A 21,159-nucleotide genomic window follows, 5' to 3' on the forward strand; every position below is an offset into this window, starting at 1 on the left:
TAAATTGGGTGCCCTCCTCGGAGTCAGAAGTGGGTATGGACCTACCGCCTTAAGTATATCTGGATCAAGGCTCAGGACATGCCAATGCCTTTGTAATACTTTTCTTAATTGAGGCCAGTGTGAGCCATAAGTGGTAATGAGTCTGACCTTGTCATCATCATTCTTTCTTGTCCTCTTTTTGAGGCATTCCTCTCTATCAAGAGATGAGGCCTTTTCAAAAGCCTCTTCAAGAACATGTTCAGGATACTCTCTTTTCCTAAAGCGGTCGCACATTTTTATCGCTTCCTCTTGGAATTCCTCATCTTTAGAGCAATTCCGTCGGACCCGCACAAGCTGTCCGTATGGTATCCCCCACTTCTGACTCTCAGGATGGAAGCTTGTTCCATGTAGATAGGTGTTGCCTGCTGTTTTCTTTCTATATAGAACTGTCTCAAGTCTTTTATTTCCCTTTCTTATCTCCAAATCCAAAAAGGAAATTCTTTCCCTGCTTATGGTGAAGGTCACCCTAAGATTCCTAGAATTCTCATTCAGTCCCTCCAGGAACTCAATCAAAGCATCATAGGGACCTCTCCAGACGAGGAGGGCGTCGTCAATATAACGAAGCCAGAGGGCCGCGTGCGCACCGAATGCCGATCGGCGGTAGACATCCTGTCTTTCCCATGCTCCAAGATGCATTGAAGTTTGGGGAATAGCTGGGAATTGGATGTGTTATTGACCAATAAAGATTTGTATTTTTATAGTTCGTTGAGTAGAGATACATAGAAGGCGCACAGCGGAGGACGGCGGCGTGGGAGCGATCTGAACGGATGGGGCTAGAGGAAGCCCCAGGTATGTATAAATCTTTTTTTATAGTTCAGCTCTGGTACACTTTAAAGATTTTCCATAACTTGTAATGAAGCCACTTGCTGTGGCTATTTTTTTTTAGAGCAGATAGGAAGTTCTTCTAGGAAAATGGAGAAAGCATTAGACCAAAATATGGTAAACAAGTATGGGGCCTCATGCAGAAAGACCCCTTTTACTTATTTAACTTAGTGTGGATGGTTGTTTTTTTATTAAGTGTGTGACCTGATAACACTAGGAGCCATTGTATTGCTCAAACCTTTTCGGGGGCTTCACAAAGGTAAGAAGGGCTCATTGTCTCTTCTTTTGGAAGAATGATTCATTAAAATGGGGTAGGAAATACACCCTACTTCTCCGCTGTAAGGTTTCCCAAATGGTAATGTGTTTTGGTACTGGTTAGGAATTTGAGCCCTACAATAATGGACTGCAGCTTCCTGCCCAGTACTAGCTTGTTTGAATGGTGAAGCGATTAATAAGACTTTCAGAGGGTCTTAGATGTTGTATTTTTAAAACAAATTTAAAAAAATGTATATCATACTTCTTTGCGTTTGCAGGGATGTTTTAAGAAGCATTTTTTCTCATGTCCAGTAAAGCATAATACATCACTGCATGGTTTTTGTAGTGTAGAAGGCGAGGTACCACATACTATTAGCTGGCAGTCACTGCAGCCATCGCATAGTGACTTCCCTATATGCCACTGCAGGCCATGTGAAGGCTTATAAGCGGGCATGTATGTGTTTGTAAATCTGCAAACTGGATATTTTTCCCAGTCACTGATTTTTGTCATATTACTGAATCAGCACCCATTTATTATTTGGTAAATTTGTATTTTAGTGTCAAAAGAGTTAACATTTTTTTGATTCATGTCTTCATTTTCTACTGTGCACAGTATTATAAAATGTGTTTGCTTTTGTCCAGTATTACTACAGCATTAAGGACATCAGTATCGGAGGTCGTTGTGTTTGCCATGGCCATGCTGATGTTTGTACAGTGAGGAATGCTGGGAACCAGAACCTGTAAGTATTGATTGTTAGTTACTTTATCATGCATATCTGGCATTTCATCCTGTACACGTCTCTTTCTTTACTACACTTGGTAAGATTGTTTACTTTTCACCTTCTATAGATGTCTCCATGTCTGTTGATTCTTAATTATAATACAAGCCTGATGTAGTTTGGTTCTCCAGAGCACTATATTATTGTGGAACATTAGTGGTCCTGCTATTGGATGGAGGTTAAATGAAAAGTAACACCTCTGTGACTGTGACATTTCCTCCATCCCTCACTGTCACTCCCCTTCACAAGTATAGAGCCCCCCCCCCCCCCCCCACACACACACACACTTACACTTAGTACTATAGTGAATTAGGCTTTTTAAATTGATAGAAATAATTAAACAAGCGTGTGGTGGAAGCATTGAAAAGCAGCAAATGGTTAAAAAAACAAGCAGAGCTGTCACATTAATCACCTAATCAGTGGGCATGCCCATCACTTGTGTAGATAATGACTATGATGACAATTAGGACATCAAAAGTAACTGAACGTTTTATGCAGAATTTGACTTCCCACAAGGTAACCAGGTAATTATTTTTCTGAGGTCCTCAGACAAATATTAGCATGAGGTTGAGAATGAGCGTTTGCATTATAAAGTTCTCCAGCTGTAAATACTGAATAAGGCAGAAGTAGAACTTATATTTGAGATTTAGTGTGTAGTGCTGTAACATCTGGAAAAAAGGCCTCTGTATCAATTCACCAGATTATAAATGTGAATGTGTCATGATATAGCCAGGACTGCTAAAACACTCCAAGAAGACTAATCATTTGAGAAGGAGTTTTGGCCTTAGGAAAAAGTTTTGAAAGTGTGTTTCCTTCAGTAAGAAGTAGTGTTATCTGTTAATGAATTAAGCAGAATGATTGATATAGTTTTTTCGACTTTGTTATACATTTTATATAACCATAATGAGAAAAACGTGTTCAGAATTAGTTTTTGTTCTTTCTTTTCTGTGCTGGAGGTATGAGTGCCAGTGCCAGCATAACACGTGTGGGGAGATCTGTGACCGCTGCTGTCCTGGTTATAATCAGAAGGCATGGCGGCCTGCCAGTATCGACACAGCTAACCAGTGTGAACGTAAGTGATAAGTAATAGCTTATGTTTCACGCATTTGTCTGTTATCAAGAGACTTAGTAAAATGCATGAAGCCTCACAGCCTGAGACATATAGATGCTATGGTCACAAGTGCGGTAACAGGCTTACAAAGGACAGCTTTACAGTTTAGTCTTAGACACAGCAGCCACTGAACATAGCATTCCATTTTTATTATGCTGATGAGAACAATGGCCTATATCCAATTAGAGTTTTGTCATTTGAGATAATTTTTCAGCTATTTGTTAAAATAATTTTTCAGCACGTTGCAATTGAAAAGTACCAAAACTTAGGTGAGAAAGTACTATCAAAATTATTTTGTGTATTTTCTCGCTTGCTGGGGGTTTAAAAGGTGTGAAAATATCACCTAGGAAAAACCACAGGGTGTGAATTGAATGTGGGCCACTGTAACTGTGCATTCTTTTTATTTAAAGTGTACCTGCAATGTAAAAAGTGCCCCAAATGAGTATTTGCCTAAGCAAATGGAAGCCTCTGGATAAACCAGAGGCTTTCCCATCACCTTCCTCACCGCAGTGGTGGGACCCCCGAAGCCCTTCAACAAAGGCTTGCCGATGGAGCTCGGCTGCGCTGCACAGGTACAGACAGCTCCTGCCTGTGCACTGTCATGGAGCTGAAGGGGCTCGGCGGAAACAAACCCGGCTCTGTGCTACTGCACAGGCGTGAGTCGTCCTTACCCTACGCAGTGCAGCCACGCTTGTTCATGTACGGGAGCTTGGCCGTAAGCTTCAGGGGTCTCAGCGCCACAACAGCGAGGATCCATACTCTTCCCTTTATCGAGGTAAGTATCTACATTTTTGTCCAAAAGACCGCACAGGTTTGCTGTAACACTTTGGCTAAGTGACTAGTGTCCTAGACAGATTCCAGTCACAGTATTACAGCCAGTGAAGATTGTTTCTGTATGCTGGGTGTTTTGGGCACAGTCCTCCGTAGTTATGCCCACAGTGAAAACTGTTCTGTGTAAATGTCATATTTTCTTTACATAAAACATAAAAAGATGAAAAAAAAAAGCCATTGTATTGCTATTTGCTAGTAATTACTGGAAATATACAGTATGTGGCATTTATTCATTTTAGTTAACTTGATATTTGTCCTATAATTACATGAATAGCTTAGTGTACCCTGGTAGGTATTGCAGAGGGTATCAGCACAACATAATTGCACAAAAAGAAGAATTTTGTTCAGTGAGGAGTGCTTTGTATTGTAAAGTTATACATTTGTTTTCATTCCTATTATCAAAACAGCTGATCTCTAAGTTCATGTCAATAAGTTAACATACAGTATAGATGTTATATTAAAACCCACTGTAGTTAGAGCGGTTTGTAAAGAAGCATTCCAATGCTAGAATTTGATTCTGTGGAAATGATACTGAACTTTCACCAACCCCTTTAATCCTATTTGGATGGCTAACTTTAAATACATCTGTGCACAGCAATTCACAATAGAATGAAAACAACATTGAATATGCTCACTGCTGTGTTTGAAGCAAAGGATCTGCTGTTCTATGACTGCTTGTATTTGGGGTGAGATTCTGTTCCTTTCTTGTTTTATAAGAGTTGTCAAATGTGACATTTAAATTCCATTCAATCCAGCAAGTCGCCCAGATCATGATGTATTAAGATATTCCCATTAATTCAGTAATCAGCGTCCAGGGTACGGCGTTCTGTTAATCAGTCATCTATGTTATCCCCTTAAACCGCATTGCACCCCTTCAATCAGTAATGAATGCAGTAGCTAGACTCATCCATTCTTCCCACTGCTTCCACTTCCCCCTCTGCAAAGCTCTACACTGGCTCACTATCTGCTTCAGGATCAGTTTTAAGATTGTATGCCTGGTCTAAAAATCTGTGCACAGAACCTGCCCAACCTACATTTCCTACATCTCGTCCACAGACATATACCTACCCAACCCCTCTGGTCCTCCAATGATCTCTGCCCGACCGCCCCACCCATTTCTCACTCCAATGCACACATACAGGACTTCTCAAGAGCCGCCCACACCCTATGGAACTCCCCCCCCCCCCAACTTGCCCCTTCCTTCAACACCTTCAAGTAAGAAGTAAGCCCTCAAAACACACCTTTTCCAGTCCCTCTCCCCCCCACCCACCTCACTTTAGATTGTAAGCTTTTGGCAAGGCCCCCCCCCCCCCTTAGTGTGCCCCTCTTAATCTTGCCACCGCAGAAATTACACCCTTCCCATGGAGTAATATAACCGTGTGCTACTTCTCTGTCTCTCACCCATGTTTACATTGTATGTATTCCTATTGTCCAGTGGTGCGTATTATGTTGGTGCTTTATAAGTGCAATAAATACCGTATATACTTAAGTATAAGCAGAGTTTTTGGGACAAAAAAAGTGTTCCAAAAGTGTGGGTCTTGGCTTATACTTGAGTCACTTACCTCCCACTATGATCAAATGTAAAATAACGTGACCCCCGTCCCCACCAGAGCAGCGCGGCGCAGCGGATTGGCATACATAGTGACAGCTTTGTGCTGTCTCCTGCTGTGTTCTGTGTCCCCACCACAGTGGTGCGCGTGGCATATATACCATAGATGATACCTGTGTCTGCCACCCGCCGAGTGTCCCCGCCAGCATATGGAGAGCAGTGCTTTCTTCTTATGCTCTCCAATCCACGCTGCCCTCCAGGAATCATCTTTAATTGTACATTTCGGAGTCTCATATCAATGACGCCACTAGAGGGCATTATTGCAAATGAGACATCATTTCAAATTCGTGGCGTGGATCAGTAAATATGCCATGCTACTCTGGTGGGGGACGCAGGACACAGCACACAGCAGGAGACAGCACAAAGCTATCACTTTGTAGGCAAATCCGCAACACGCTGCTATCACTTTGAAAGCTCCCACAGCCATCACTACAGGTCCTCTTTCAAATCCTCCAGTCAAACCACTGTAAGCACAAGATACCTATACCTATGCTGCAGTGCAAACAGCAGGCCTGCAATTGTTGGGCTTTCAGGGTATGTTGCTGCCTCCAGCCATAATGATGTGTGCTTATTTGTAACAATCAGTTGGCTCAGATGGGTACTCTGTACAAAGGTTGTGTGTGTTTGGAAGGTGTTCTATTGTGAGGCAATGGAGCAGAGCCAGCCTTTGGGGGTGGCAAGTGGGGCAATCGCCCCAGGCCCCGCACCTAAGGAGGCCCCGCACCCTCTGCAGTGCTGGGGAGAGCGGGCATATTTGTTAAAACTCACATGTCTTCACCGATGCTCACAGCTACCATCTATTTCCTCTCCCAGCATCTGTGTATTGGTAACAGCGCCCCCTATGATGACGTGACCACATGTCACCACATGGGGGCGCTGTTACCAATACACAGATGCTGGGAGAGGAAATAGATGGTAGCTGTGAGCATCGGCGAAGACACGTGAGTTTTAACAACCATTCCCGCTCTCCCCAGCACTGCAGCCACCTTGCTATCTAACCTGTACCTACCTATATAATCTATACTGCAGGGCACCTACCTATATAATCTATACTGCGGGGCACCTACCTATCTAACCTATACTGCAAGCTGGCACCTATCTAACCTATACTGCAGGCTGGCACCTATCTAATCTATACTGCAGGCTGGCACCTATCTAACCTATACTGCAGGCTGGCACCTATCTAACCTATACTGCAGGCTGGCACCTATCTAACCTATACTGCAGGCACCTATCTAACCTATACTGCAGGCACCTATCTAACCTATACTGCAGGCTGGCACCTATCTAATCTATACTGCAGGACACCTACCTATATAATCTATACTGCAGGGCACCTACCTATCTAACCTATACTGCAGGCTGGCACCTATCTAACCTATACTGCAGGCTAGCACCTATCTAATCTATACTGCAGGGCACCTACCTATATAATCTATACTGCGGGGCACCTACCTATCTAACCTATACTGCAGGCTGGCACCTATCTAATCTATACTGCAGGCACCTATCTAACCTATACTGCAGGCTGGCATCTATCTAATCTATACTGCAGGGCACCTATCTAATCTATACTGCAGGCTGGCACCTATCTAACCTATACTGCAGGCACCTATCTAATCTATACTGCAGGCACCTATCTAATCTATACTGCAGGCACCTATCTAACCTATACTGCAGGCTGGCACCTATCTAATCTATACTGCAGGCTGGCACCTATCTAACCTATACTGCAGGCTGGCACCTATCTAACCTATACTGCAGGCTGGCACCTATCTAACCTATACTGCAGGCACCTATCTAATCTTTTCTGCAGGCACCTATCTAATCTATACTGCAGCCACCTATCTAACCTATACTGCAGGCTGGCACCTATCTAATCTATACTGCAGGCTGGCACCTATCTAACCTATACTGCAGGCTGGCACCTATCTAATCTATACTGCAGGCACCTATCTAACCTATACTGCAGACTGGCAACTATCTAATCTATACTGCAGGCACCTATCTAATCTATACTGCAGGCACCTACCTATCTAATCTATACTGCAGCCACCTTCCTATCTAATCTATACTGCAGGCTGGCACCTATCTAATCTATACTGCAGGCTGGCACCTATCTAATCTATACTGCAGGCTGGCACCTATCTTATCTATACTGCAGGCTGGCACCTATCTAATCTATACTGCAGGCTGGCGCCTATCTTATCTATACTGCAGGCTGGCACCTATCTATCTAATCTATACTGCAGGCACCTATCTAATCTGTACTGCAGACTGCAGGGCACCACCCTACCTAATCTATACTGCAGGCACCTATCTAATATATACTGTGGGGTACCTACCTAACTAATCTATACTGCAGGCACTGTCCTATCTCATCTGTACTGCAGGGCACCTACCTACCTATCTAATCTGTACTGCAGGGCACCTACCTGTCTAATCTATACTGCAGGCACCTATCTAATATATACTGCGGGGCACCTACCTAACTAATATATACTGCAGGCACCTATCTAATCTATACTGCAGGGTACCTACCTACCTATCTAATCTGTACTGCAGGGCACCTACCTATCTAATCTGTACTGCAGGGCACCTACCTGTCTAATCTATACTGCAGGCACCTATCTAATCTGTACTGCAGTGCACCACTCTATCTAATCAATACTGCAGGCACCTATCTAATATATACTGCAGGGCACCACCCTATCTAATCTATACTGCAGGCACCTATCTAATCTGTACTGCAGGGCACCTACCTGTCTAATCTATACTGCAGGCACCTATCTAATCTATACTGCAGGGCACCTACCTATCTAACCTATACTGCGGGGCACCTACCTATCTAACCTATACTGGAGGCACCTACCTATCTAACCTATACAGAGTGTGTGCTTCCACAACGTGTGTATCCACAGCATATGTCTCTAGGCCCCGCATATGACACTCGCCCCAGGCCCCGCGTACTCTAAGGCCACCTCTGCAATGGAGGATAGATTGCAACCCTTTCGGCTACAAGATGAACTGCCTGCTGCTGCTGCTTTAAAACTCTGATCTGCAAAGGCATCTTGTGCAACCCTCTGGCCTTAAACTCAAGTCAATCTTTTTTTCCAGGTTTTTTTTTTTAAGGTAAAAGTTGGGGAAGGGGGGGGGGGGATGTCTGCTTATACTCAAGTCAGTTTATACTCAAGTATATACGGGTGATAATAATCTATGTTTGTCTGTGCCATCACATGCAATGCAGAAAATAAAGATAACTCTTTCAATGGTGCACCAATGTATTGTGTCCTCTACATAGCCTGCAACTGTCATGGACATGCCTCAGACTGCTATTATGATGCTGAAGTAGATTATCAGCAAGCAAGTCTAGACATACATGGACGGTACAACGGCGGAGGAGTCTGCATTAACTGCCAGGTACTTTGTTTGTATTGTAATTTTATATCTGTTTATTTATGATTTAAACATATTAAAGCAAACCTGTGGCAAACTTGGGCAGCAGAAACTGAGCATCTGATCAATAGCGACCCTATCAGATGTGACTGTCAGTGACATCTGCACATCAAAATGATCTGATGTTTGGGACATACAAGATGTTAAGGCTCATACACACGCTTAACAAAAGTCTTTTAAATGCACAATTATCAAACAACTTTTGTTGTTGAAACAAACAAAAAAGTTGTTTGCTATTGTTCAAACAACTGTTAAGACGCAGCTCAAGTCATTCCAACAGTTAGGTTGACTTGAGGCATCTTTACTGCCTCTGACTGAAGCCAATCCATTTCCTCCCTTACTCCACTGCCTGAAATGGTATATGCAGAACTACACTGTCATATCTAGTTTTCATTGTAAACGGATCTGATTTCAGCAGCTTCTGCTGAGGGGTGAGGTGATTTATCTTCTATTCCACTTCTTAGCTTTGTGTCATATTGAACTGCCCTCAGCCAATCAGCAAGGAGCAGGAATGTGGGAGGGGAAGAAGGGAAGATAACAAGGCTATTTTTTTTTAACTTTCCTCTCCCTGGCAATGTAGGAGAAAACAGCCAGGTTGACTGAGATAACATTCATTACAGCAGACACATTTATGATTACACTGGAATGCTTGCAATGCAGAATCAGGATGTAGACTACATAATAAACACAAAGCAGTGGGTAATAGGAATTTGATTTTATAGCTGACAACCCCGCTTTAAAAGAAATGTAAAGCTATTAAACAAGTGTAGGGCGTGGGTACTCCTCCAACCGATCAATCATCAATGGGGAAATCTATCAGGATGATTGACCACCTGGAAGGTTTGCCACAAATCCTTTTGTGTGTATCAGGCATTAAGGGTCTCTATGGAGATCAACATTTAACCTGATTTCCCTGACAGTGCCTGGCAATGCCCTTTACTGCATGGCAGTCCTGGACCACCCACATACAATGCGAGAACTGTATGGAAGAATATATCAGCATGTGAAGAACTTTAGTCTTACATAATCATTAAGTGATGCTGTTTTTTTTGTTTGCCCTTCCCTATCCCAAAATTGTGTCGAAGATGCAGTAGCTGCTAAAGATATCTTCAAAACCATTGTAAAAGAGAAATCATTTTTCATTTCAAAATCAGGTTTTACTAAATCCAAGGAGTCTCAGCACTGTATACAGTAGCTGATTTAATGCCCATGATGCAAGGAGTGACACAGGAAGCTAGGTAGCTATAAAGTGGTGTCACCTCACTGACTGTGCAGTTGTCTGCAGTACGGATATCTCAAGTTTGGCCACCCTGAAAACAATTTGGGAAGCAAAACAATTTACATAAATGTATTTCAGCTACAGGTATGCTGATCGTTTTTTTGTCCCTTGTTCCAGTCTTATTGGAAGCTAGTTAAGATTTCCAATACCTACTTTTATTAACCATTATTAGAACATGATTGTACATATGGTCTGTACAGCACAATAAAGCAGAGTGTTTCATGTTATTTCTTGCCCGGTGAATGACTCAGCTCTCTGCAGCATGTTCCATATTACACGAATGGCAGCAAGGCTGTACCCGGACTATTTTTACTGTTTCACTTGTGGTGATTGATAGAATATTTTGCAAAGGAGTGGCTTGATGAAGCTTGCTACTTCTATAAATATCTATAACTGCAGATGAACAAATACATGGATAGCTTTGCTTCTGAAAAGGGTTATGATTGCTTAAAAGGGACTAAAGTCCAAAATGAAATCACTTTAACACACACCTAGAACTCCTTCATAATACAGAGTTATGCTTGTGCTTCGAGTTTACCCACCTCCTCAGGCAAAAGGGGGATAGGAGTGTCTGTCTTGCAAACTCTGTGTACTTGGTGTCTCCGCGTCACATTCAAGTATATGTACCATGGGGCTTTACAGATGCATCAGGTTCAAAAATGTGTAAAAAAAAAACCTTGCAGAGAAAACAATGATGTATCTCCCCAGAGCCTGTCTTTTTTTTTCTTCTACCTTCCAAGTAACTAGCAAGGCAGTTAGTAACAATTTAGTATTTTGTGCTTGCTAAAGTGTTTTCATCTATGTTTTAAATCAATGCCCCCAGGGTCAGTTCTAGACTTTTTTCTGCCTCAGGCAAACTTGTGAGGATGCGCCCACACTCCCCGATTTGGAATGATCGCACAGCACCCAACAATTTACTCTACTTTATTTAATGTTCTCACATGACGTGCTGCAGCTCAACACAATAGCACACTGGCTGGCTGTGAGTCTGTGACAAACACACTGCTCACCCTCAGCCACTGAATTCAGCCTCAGGAAGGTAACACAATACAAAAGTGCTGCCCCTGAAATCTCTGCGCCTGATGCAAATGTTTCACCTTGCTTAATGAGAGAACCGGCCCTGATTGCCCATGAAGATCACCATTCACCAATTCTCCTAACAATAAATGGACACCCCTAACGTCAATGTCTATGTCACGCCTTGGGCTTGAAATACATTTCATTAGATTCCTGTTGTGCACAGTGGCAGCGGATGTGTTCTCACCTTTGTTCTCAGAGTATTAGTTCACGACGGGCATGTATTACCCGAACTACCGTACTTAGAAAAAGATTCCCAGAAGTAGCACTGGTTCTAAAGATGTTACTTTTTTATTTTTCACACTTTAATTAACAATAATCATTCTTTAATTTCATAAAAATAATGCTAAAAATGATTATGCATACATTGCAGTACCGCTGTAACCATACACTCCCAGGCCATAAACTGTTTTGAGGTGTGCATGGTCTGGAGGTGTATGGTTACAGCGCTACTGCAATTTATGCATAATACCTTTTAGAACAATTTATTTCAGTAGAGTGTGATTTTTATAAATAAAATAATTTTTATTGCTTATTAAAGAGACACTGAAGTATAATGCTTTACCTTATTTTCTTATTCAGTCTTCTTCATCATTAAATTCTAAGCTGAATTGCCACATCCCCGCGGCAAAACCAGTTATTTATAGCCCTGAAATTGCCCTGCAAAGTTTCACAGGTCGCATCATTCTGCTTCCTGGTAGAGGCTGAGATTTGTGCAGTAGCTCTGCCTCTACTCCAGTTAATCTCCGCCGATCTCCACCTCTCCCCACCCCTCTTAGTCTTCGTTCACTGAGAGGGGCAAGGAGAGGCGGAGATCGGCGAAGGTTGACTGTAGTAGAGGCAGAGCTACTGCGCAAATCTTTGCCTCTGCCAGGAAGAAGAATCTACTACCTGCAGAGTCGTGAAACTTTGCAAGGCAATTTCAGGGCTATAAATAACTTGTTCTACCACGGGGATGTGGCGATTCAGCTTAGAATTTAATGCTGAAGAAGGCTGAATAAGAAAATAAGTTAAAAAACGAGACTTCAGTGACTCTTTAAAGTGCAACAAATAAAAAAAACTACATTTTTAGACCTAGTGCTGCTGTGAATCTTTTTCTAAGTAGGCTTGAAAGTGGAGGTGGTGGGCCTTCCACAAACAGTAAAAAGCTGGTTGAAAGATTATTTTGTAATTAACACTATATAGTAGCTAGCCTTTCAGTGCCTCCAACAAAATATATGTATTAACGGATCCTATAGAATCTGTCAACATGTTGTTGGTCCACTGCTCTCTGAAGCTTTCCCTACTTGATATCTAGTCCTAATCTGCCACCTGCCAAACCCCTTCCTGATAACTAACCCTATTTTTAATGGTTCAAGCAGCTGTGTACATCTTTGATATCAAGTACCAAAACTCCAAGCATTGCATACAGAAAGCCAAATGCCCGTTACAATCAATAATGTGTGACACATCTATTTGCTTCTCCTGCTGGAACATTGATGCCACCAGATAGCAGAAACTCTTATTTTTGGTCATGTGTGCATGTAGCAATGGTTCAGAACTTGAATACAGTTCCAATTTGTTATTTTATGTCTAACTAGCATTTAAAGTGATCATGGAGTTTATTTTATTTCTTTACTACTGTATGTTCAGCAAAACAATCTCCTAACATGCAACTTTCCACTCACACAGGGAATAAAAGAAGCTTAACTTATTAAAACCAGTAGCAGCCAATGAATTTCCTGGCCGCTAAATGGTTATTGGATGGATCTCCCCCTAATCATGTCAATAGAGATTTGCATGTTGGGGTTAGGATATATATTTGTTCCAGTGGCATAGCTAAGGACCTGTGGGCAAGTTTTACATTGGGGCCCCCAAGCACTCTATAAATAACAATTGTTACGGTGCACCAAAACCTGCCAATGGCAACTACAGTGTCAGAAGTGCAAGAAGGAGGATGGGGAACAGTTTGTTAATGATTACCACTACTCAAAGTATCTACAGAAGTGATTATTATGAGCACAGGACCAATAGAGAGCTAATATTGTAGTTGAGGGAGGGCCTCTTGGGGCCCCTCTAGCCCAAGGGCCCCGATGTGGTCGCAACCTCTGCACCCCCTATTGTTACGCCCCTGATTTGTTCTATTACTAATGTAGACTAGTGATGATAAAAAAGTATGAACATTTTACAGGGCAATAGTTAAAAGACAATTGTAACAAGAGGCATTTGGATGCTGCCATATTTATTTCCTTTTAAGTAATGCCAGTTGCCTGGCTATCCTGCTGATCCTCTCCTCTAATACTTTTAGCCATATACACTGAAAAAGCATATGCAGCGCAGGTGTTTCTGATATTATTGTCAGTTCTGACAAGATTAGCTGCATACTTGTTTCTGGTGTTATTCAAACACTACTGCAGCCAAATAGATCATCAGGATGCCAGGCAACTGTTTTTTCCTAAAAGGAAATACATATGGCAGCCTCCATGCCCCTCTTGTTACAGTTGTCCTTTAAAGAAGGTACTTCACAAGCTCCAACTTTTTGTGTACTTGATTTATTGATTGATGCTGAACACGCTACATGTTACTCAGCCCCTCCCGGTATGTAAGTCTAAACTTCTGGATTTTTTTGGTGTAAATTGAAGTGTAGCAGAATTGGTGTCCCTACTGGATAAATAGCACACGTTTCATATTCCAGTCTTGGATTAGAGATTATTTGGTGGTAAAATGTTGATTATTATATTACAGTTTAACGGGAACTACCTTTTTCTTGTTGAACTGGATGTCACATATTTGCACATTCATCTAACCTTTTAATCATTATTGGTGTAGATTTCCGGCCTGTACATTTGATACAGAATGCTATTATACATTATTTCTCAGTCTTATGAAAATATCTGTATTCGCAGTGGTTCACTTGCTTTTGTTTTGCAGCATAACACAGCCGGTGTGAACTGTGAGAGGTGTGCTGTGGGATATTATCGGCAATATGGGGTCCCTAAAGAAGCCCCTGATGGTTGCATTCGTAAGTCCTGATTTCCTACATTTTGCCTTATATGAAGTCTTTTAAAAAATACGATAGAATCTCGTTCTAGTAAACCTCTGGATATAGTAAACCCAGTCCTCCGGTCCCAGCAAATGTGTCTCTATAAATATACATTGTGTGACCAATTCTGATAGAGTAATCTTCTGATATAGTAAACTACTTTTCCTGGTCCCTTGGAGTTTACTATAAAAGGATTCTGCTGTATAAGTTACAGAACTCAAGGTCTGAGCATAAATCAATGCATGATAAATTCATTTTCAACAGTGTGAAAGGCAGAGCAGCAACTATACACCACTTTTCTACAGTGATGACAAACCTTTTAGAGACCCAATGTGCCCAAACTGTAACCCAAAGCCCACTTATTTATCGTAAAGTGCAAACACTGCAGTTTTAGGCCTTTTCACAGGGTAGCATAGTTCAGCCTCCCAGCCATTAGCAACTACATGCAGCCGAGTGGCAGCTTTTGTATCCCTATGCATGTCATCATTTGGCAGAAAACCGCGATGTTGAATTCACCACCTTCAGCCTTCCGTGTGATGAAGGCCTAACCTAAATTCCCACAACTGTAGGTAGCCAGGTGACCTCCCCAATGCAGGTACAGGTGGTCATATGACCCCCTAGGGCAGTGTTTCTTAAACCTGTCCTTGTGACTCCCCAACTGTGATTACCAGGCACTGTCACCTGTGCACAAGTGTGGTAATTCGTGTCTCAGCTAGGTGGATTGCATGTAGCTGAGACCCTAATTACCCCACCTGTGCATAGGTGAGGTTGTCGGCAAAACATGCACCATTGGGGAGTCACAAGGAGAGGTTTGGGAAACACTGCGCTAGGTGATAAATGGCAAGGTTACATTGGAATCATTCTTTTTAACAATCTACCGTACTTCTTTCAGTACTGTTTACTATAGCATTATTGTATGCAGCGCTGCACATGAAATAATAGATTAAGATTACAAAATCAAATCTCCAATGTAGTGTGTTCACTGTGTTATGTCATAATTCACATAGTTCACTGTGTTATGTCATGTCATAATAAGAATTGACTGTATACAGAGGAAGACTGGATAGGTAGGTACTTTTAATGAGGTAGGGTTATGGGGATGCTTAACACATGCCACAGTCTGCACTTTAACATTTCTACATAACACAGCCTAAGCTAGGCATATGGAACAATCTAGAGGTAATGCTTTACTCCAGTTTACACTATACATTGTCATAACTATTATGTTTCTCCATTGTGCCTTTCTGTTAATGTGTTTGTGACAGCTTGCAGCTGTAATCCAGAGCAAGCAGATGGATGTGAGGAGGGATCAGGGAGATGTTACTGCAAGCCCAACTTCACTGGACCTAACTGCGAGCGCTGTGCGGATGGCTACTATAGGTACCCTCTCTGTCTACGTAAGTGTTCACAAAGCTGCTGACACAGTTCCCAACTGCCCTTCATTTGGAGGGACAGTGCCTCTTTGGGAGCCCAATCCCCCACATATGTCCCTCTTTCTTCCACATATGTCGCTCTTTCGGGACTGATGTACAGATCTATATAAATGTATGTATTTTTCAACTGAAAAATTTGTTTACTTGACTCTATACTTTATTCCCATCCTTTAAATTGACATATTTTTTTATTTTTAAATGTTTACATGAAGAAAAATAAACCAAAATAGTAAGGATCAGTGTGGTTTGAATTATAAAACAACGTATTTTTCTTATGAAATCTTTATGGTTTTCATGACAAGGGATGTGACAGAGGCGTGGCTTAAATGATATACCGGGGGGAGTTTAGCTCACCTGGGGCTTCTTCCAGACGCTAGAAATCTGTTCCAGACCTCCATTCTTCACGCCGAAAGATCGTGAACCACATCCAGGTCAGGATCTTCTGTGCTTGTGCACCTCTTGTGATTGCACTCCCCTCACTGAAAGCACTTTGTGCTTGTGCAGTACAATTTTCTCTCTCTCTCTCTCTGAACTGCGCAAGCGCAGAGCGGCAGCGTGGTCTTGAGAGGCGTGCCCACACATGCGCAGTAGACCCTGACCCGGCCACGGGTCGCAATCTTCCGGAGGGTGTAGCTGAGGCCTGGATCAGTGCGGGACTACGGCGTGGGACCTATCAGACCTACCTAGGGGCTGGAAGAATGCATACTTTAAGTGTCCCTTCTCATCTCAAAAGGTGGGGAGGTATGCTTCTGGTTTTCTTACAGAGTTCTTACAACTCTCTCCTCTATACGTTGCTGGCCTGCATAGAATGAATGGCCTTTATTGATGCTGCAGACAAAGCATAAATAGCAGGAAACAGCATTTTATTATAAACTCGTTGTTCATGTTTTCCCTGCAGTCCAGCTTGTGTACGACCGTTGGCAATGCTTGTGCTCACATGTGCCTTAGGCCACACTCACAAAGCTGACATCACTTGTGAAACTGGATCCTGTATGATATCCCATTAACTCTAAATTTGAAAATAACCACCAGTCATTGATGTTATGAGTAGATCAAGAACAAGCTTAAGTACATAAGTGTTATTTACTAAGTTCTCCTTTCAGCGGAAAAGCATAACCACAAGCACAGTGAGTGGGCTGATGGACCCTTTAATGTAAATTCTTCAGTCATGGTTCATGCCATCTTCACAAAACTGAAACAGATTAAAGTATTAAAAGAAAGTCCATAACTGTGAGCACCCCACAAATAAAATCAACAAAAACACCGCAGACAGCTGAGAAATAAATATAAGATTAAGAATCACAGCTTGAACGCTGAGAAGTTGTGTCTGTCTGTGTGAATAAAATCCTCTGTGAGTTGCTGTTATGGCAGAGTGCAGTGATTTGCAGAGTGCAGTGATTTGCAGTGTTCACCGCACTGGAGTTTGCACATCTGTGTTCTGTGCACAGCATTATCACATTCTACTTGTAAAGCAGACAAGCAGTAATTCTTAAATAGAAGCAGCAGTAGGGAGAGCAGTCCCTGCAACTGCAGGAGGGCCAAAGGCTGTGGAGAACCCCCACCAGCTACTTACCCTTCCTCAGTAGTCCCTGGCTACTGGGGCTGACTGCAGGAGTACAGACAGGAGAGGACGCACGCAACAGGTAGAAGACCTAGGTAAGTAGAGTATAAAGCCTTGTGCTTGATTCATTTCAGGTTTACTTTAAAGAGAGTCTGAAGCCAGTTTAAAAATTAGTTTTTACCTTTTTTTCTGCTGAAGGATCATGGTCCCTGCTAAACCGCGAATTCCCAAGGCCGAACGAGGGTTTTCTACCCCCCAAATCCCCAGGGCAAATACTGGGGAGCGCTTCCTGATTGAGGCAGAGCTTAGGGCTGTAGCTCTGCCTCTCGTCGCATCAATCCCCGCTGATCCCCGCCTCTTCCCGCCCCTGGCAGTCTTCCTTCACTGAGAGGGGCAGGGAGAGGCGGAGATCCGCGGGCAGATTGACACAAATGGAGGCAGAGCTACAGCCCTAAGCTCTGCCTCCCTGGACAGCAAAATCTACGACCAGGAAAGTAGTGGATTTCTGCCCTAGGATTTGGGGGGTAAAAAACCTTCATTTTGCCGCGGGATAGCAGCGTTTTAGCAGACACCATGATTCTTAAGTTAAATAAAGGGTAAAAACTAGTTTTTAAGCTTGCTTCAGTGTCTCTTTAAAGGGATACTTAAGTCAATTAAAAAAAGCCACATTAACTTACCTGGGGCTTCTACCGGCCCCCTGCAGCCGCCCTGTGCCTGCGCTGTTACGGAACGGTCCACCTGTGCTCTGCAGTGACTAAGTTTCTATTTCGGCAACAGAGCCAGTTGTTGGCCACTGCGCCTTCCCTGCCCTGGCTGTGCCCTCGCTATGCATGTCACCGTTCGCATCCTGCGCATGCGCAGTGCGAGGAAATCTCTAATGCACATGACACTCCCGGCGAAGGGAGTGCAAATGAGGACGGGCGCAGCCCGGTCCGTTCAGGCGCAGTGGCCATCAATAGCCAAAAAACAAAATTCAGCCGCGGCGGGGTACCGGAGGATTCGTTGGGCACGGGCACAGGGCGGCTGCAGGGGGACATTAGAAGCCCCAGATAAGTGAGACTGTTTTTTTTATTTGTTGTATGCATTTAGGTTTCCTTTAAGTAAAGCTATATTTGTGAGGATTTGCTTGCACATGGAGGCTATAATAATTGAATGCAAAACCTGATGTGAATATTGCTCATTAGAAGGATGTAATGTTTGAGCTGAGGGAGGGATAAGGTAACATGGTACGCTGTGAACAGTGAAGTGTGTGAGGTGAATCACAGTCTAGATTACATCTTCAGGTATGAATCATTGCTTCCTGATAATAACAGTGCAAGTAGGCTGTGCAAGATGTTGTTTACTGCATGGTATCATATAGCCAGGAGGCAGAGGAAGGTACTTACAATTACAGATTACACACAGTACTTGCATGACATATTTACATTCAGTTAAACCTAAAGTAACAGAAATATGAAAGTTACTCTTTTCACTAATAAAAATGCTTAGACATGTCCCACTGATGCAGCTGGTCAAGCTCTTAAAGTGGTCTGAAAGCCAGCATTTCTACTTTGCTCTAAAAGATTCCTCACAGCTTGAAAGCTACTATCCCAGATTTTTTTTTTTAGCAGAAATGGTTAAACAAAGCACTTTGTCCTGCTATTCAGCTTCAAATCCACATCCAAACTGGAGATAACAGTATCTTTGTTTGCACTCTAATGTTGATACATTGGCTATCATTCATAAACCTGTTGTCGGTAAAGAGAATCTGTGCGGGAAAACACCGCTGTCAGTGTTTTAGACTTCTGGCTGTGCATTTATAAAAATGTATCCAGTTGCGGTAGCAGTGCGGAGATTCCCCGAATTAGGCAGGCGGTAGGCAGGCGGAAGCAAAGGAAGCTGCGGAGTTGATACATTTCTCCGTGTTTTGCTCTACTGCAGCTGCCTGGGAGGTCTGTGTGTCTCCATTCACTTAACATTGTTATCGCCACATCAGAGGGAGCGGTACTTCCCGACCTCACACCGCTTGCGGTGATCTTTATGAATTAACATTTTGCTACATTTTTTACAATAATCACTGCACAAGGCGGTGATTTATCGCTGTGCTCGGTAATGTCAGTTTTTCATGCGGAAGGAGCCTTTATGAATGCAGATTTTGCTACGTGTGCGGTAAAGTCAGCTGTTTTAAGCATTTCCGCATGCGGAAATGCTTTATGAATGATACCCAATGTTTGTAACAAGTGAAAAGGAGCTCTCTGTGAAGCTCCCTGTGCTTCAAGCACACAAATAGCTCACAACAGCTAATTAGAAGATGTTAATATATAATAAAAAGCATTTTGAATAAAATGCAATGGCAGGTTGCAGGGAAAGATAAACTACACTTTGGAAACTTGTAATTATTGAACAGACAATATTACTTATGCACAAAAGCAAATATGATAACTGTATGAGTAATAAAAAGTAGGAAAACACTTTTTTATTGAATTTTATGTCCGAGTTTCAGACCACTTTAAGTGCTTCATTAGTGCTTCCTCAGCAACTATTCAAAAATGAATGATTAAAGAGCCACCATAGTGACTTATTGAAAAATGCAGTAAATTATTCAGGATACCCACTTTTATGGTAATTTTCCTGATTTCAGCATCAGAAATGCTTTCTATTCCTATATATTGCTGTATTTTGGTATGTAGCCCAGCCCTCCCAGTGATGCTTAGCCTAGGCATGTTAGATATGCAGAGTTCCTCCCCTCCCCTCACAGGATATTCTGAGAGACCTGGTATATTTTGTACTGGCTTTAGAACTTTCAGTAAACATTCTACTGATATCATATGACAGGGCCAAACAATTTGCCACCTAAATAGTTTATAAATGAAAATTGTAAAAAAAAAGAAGAAATGTTATTAATTACGCTATTTACCCTACAGTTCCTTTAACTTCAAAAAGCTGTAATGTCTCCCACCTTGTTCCATAGTTTTGTCCAATGTTTCCTCTTAAAAAGAGACATATATAGTATTAAAAAGAAACAATCACACATGGCCTGCAGTGTGTGGCCCCAGGTTATTAGGTTATAGTTTAAAGTGTATCTTAAGTGAATTTTAACTGCATAAATGAAATATGCCCTGAAGAGCTTCAGAAATGCAGCGCTCCTGACCGCATGTTTGACCTTGAATACATTCCCTTTTTGCCAGGAGACCACCATCAGAATGATCATCAAACCTGACAGCAGGAAGAAAGTATGGATGTACCCCAGAAGCTGAACCTTGCTCCTACCATCACCACTCATACAGGGATAAGGCTTCCTGCCCACCCTCCCTGATGGGGTCATAAGCTCTGCAGGGCTAATTTCATTAAGGCCACATTCACAGTGGTGCGTTGTGGTGCAGCGGGCACTTTGTGATTCAGCTTACTGCACTGTAATGCACCACCTATACGATGTACACAGTGTGGTGGCAGCGTTGCAATAAAACAGGTTGCGACATGGTAACACACTGCATTCAATGCGTTACCGCTAAATGTGTGCATTAACCGATACAGTCTGGAATTCTTTTCATTGACTGTATGCTAAACTGTATGTGACGCAAAGTGGCTGTGAGTTGTGGTACTACTTTTTAGTTCCATTGCATCCCTGTTATACAGGGAACACAACACAATGACCTCAATTCACTAAGATCATGCTGGAGATAATAAGGCAAGAGCAAACTTGCCACCACACAGTGAGAGAGTTATCGTATCTCTTCATTCCTTAAGTTACCTCCTTTGTAGTTAAAAGAACACTATCGATCTACATAATTTTTTTTTCAATTGAGATAAGAATTGTTTGGGAAGTGCTGCTAAGTACTGGTGTATACATTTCACTGGCAACCTCATTGTTTACTGTTATCAAAATACTTTCAAACTTTACTGACG

General features: G+C 42.4%; 1 protein-coding gene across 1 annotated transcript in view; it reads left to right on the top strand.

Moving 5' to 3' along the window:
* Positions 1 to 21,159, top strand: part of LOC137519405 (laminin subunit alpha-3-like) — a 120,665-nt gene that overhangs the window by 52,819 nt on the left and 46,687 nt on the right. Inside the window, exons 6-10 of the mRNA XM_068238360.1 lie at positions 1,759 to 1,856; positions 2,852 to 2,967; positions 8,748 to 8,866; positions 14,169 to 14,259; positions 15,546 to 15,677. Coding sequence (XP_068094461.1) covers positions 1,759 to 1,856; positions 2,852 to 2,967; positions 8,748 to 8,866; positions 14,169 to 14,259; positions 15,546 to 15,677 — 556 coding nt within the window. The remainder of the gene's footprint in view (positions 1 to 1,758; positions 1,857 to 2,851; positions 2,968 to 8,747; positions 8,867 to 14,168; positions 14,260 to 15,545; positions 15,678 to 21,159) is intronic.

This window comes from Hyperolius riggenbachi, chromosome 5, assembly GCF_040937935.1.
Source record: "Hyperolius riggenbachi isolate aHypRig1 chromosome 5, aHypRig1.pri, whole genome shotgun sequence".
In the NCBI taxonomy this organism is placed as follows: Eukaryota; Metazoa; Chordata; class Amphibia; order Anura; family Hyperoliidae; genus Hyperolius; species Hyperolius riggenbachi.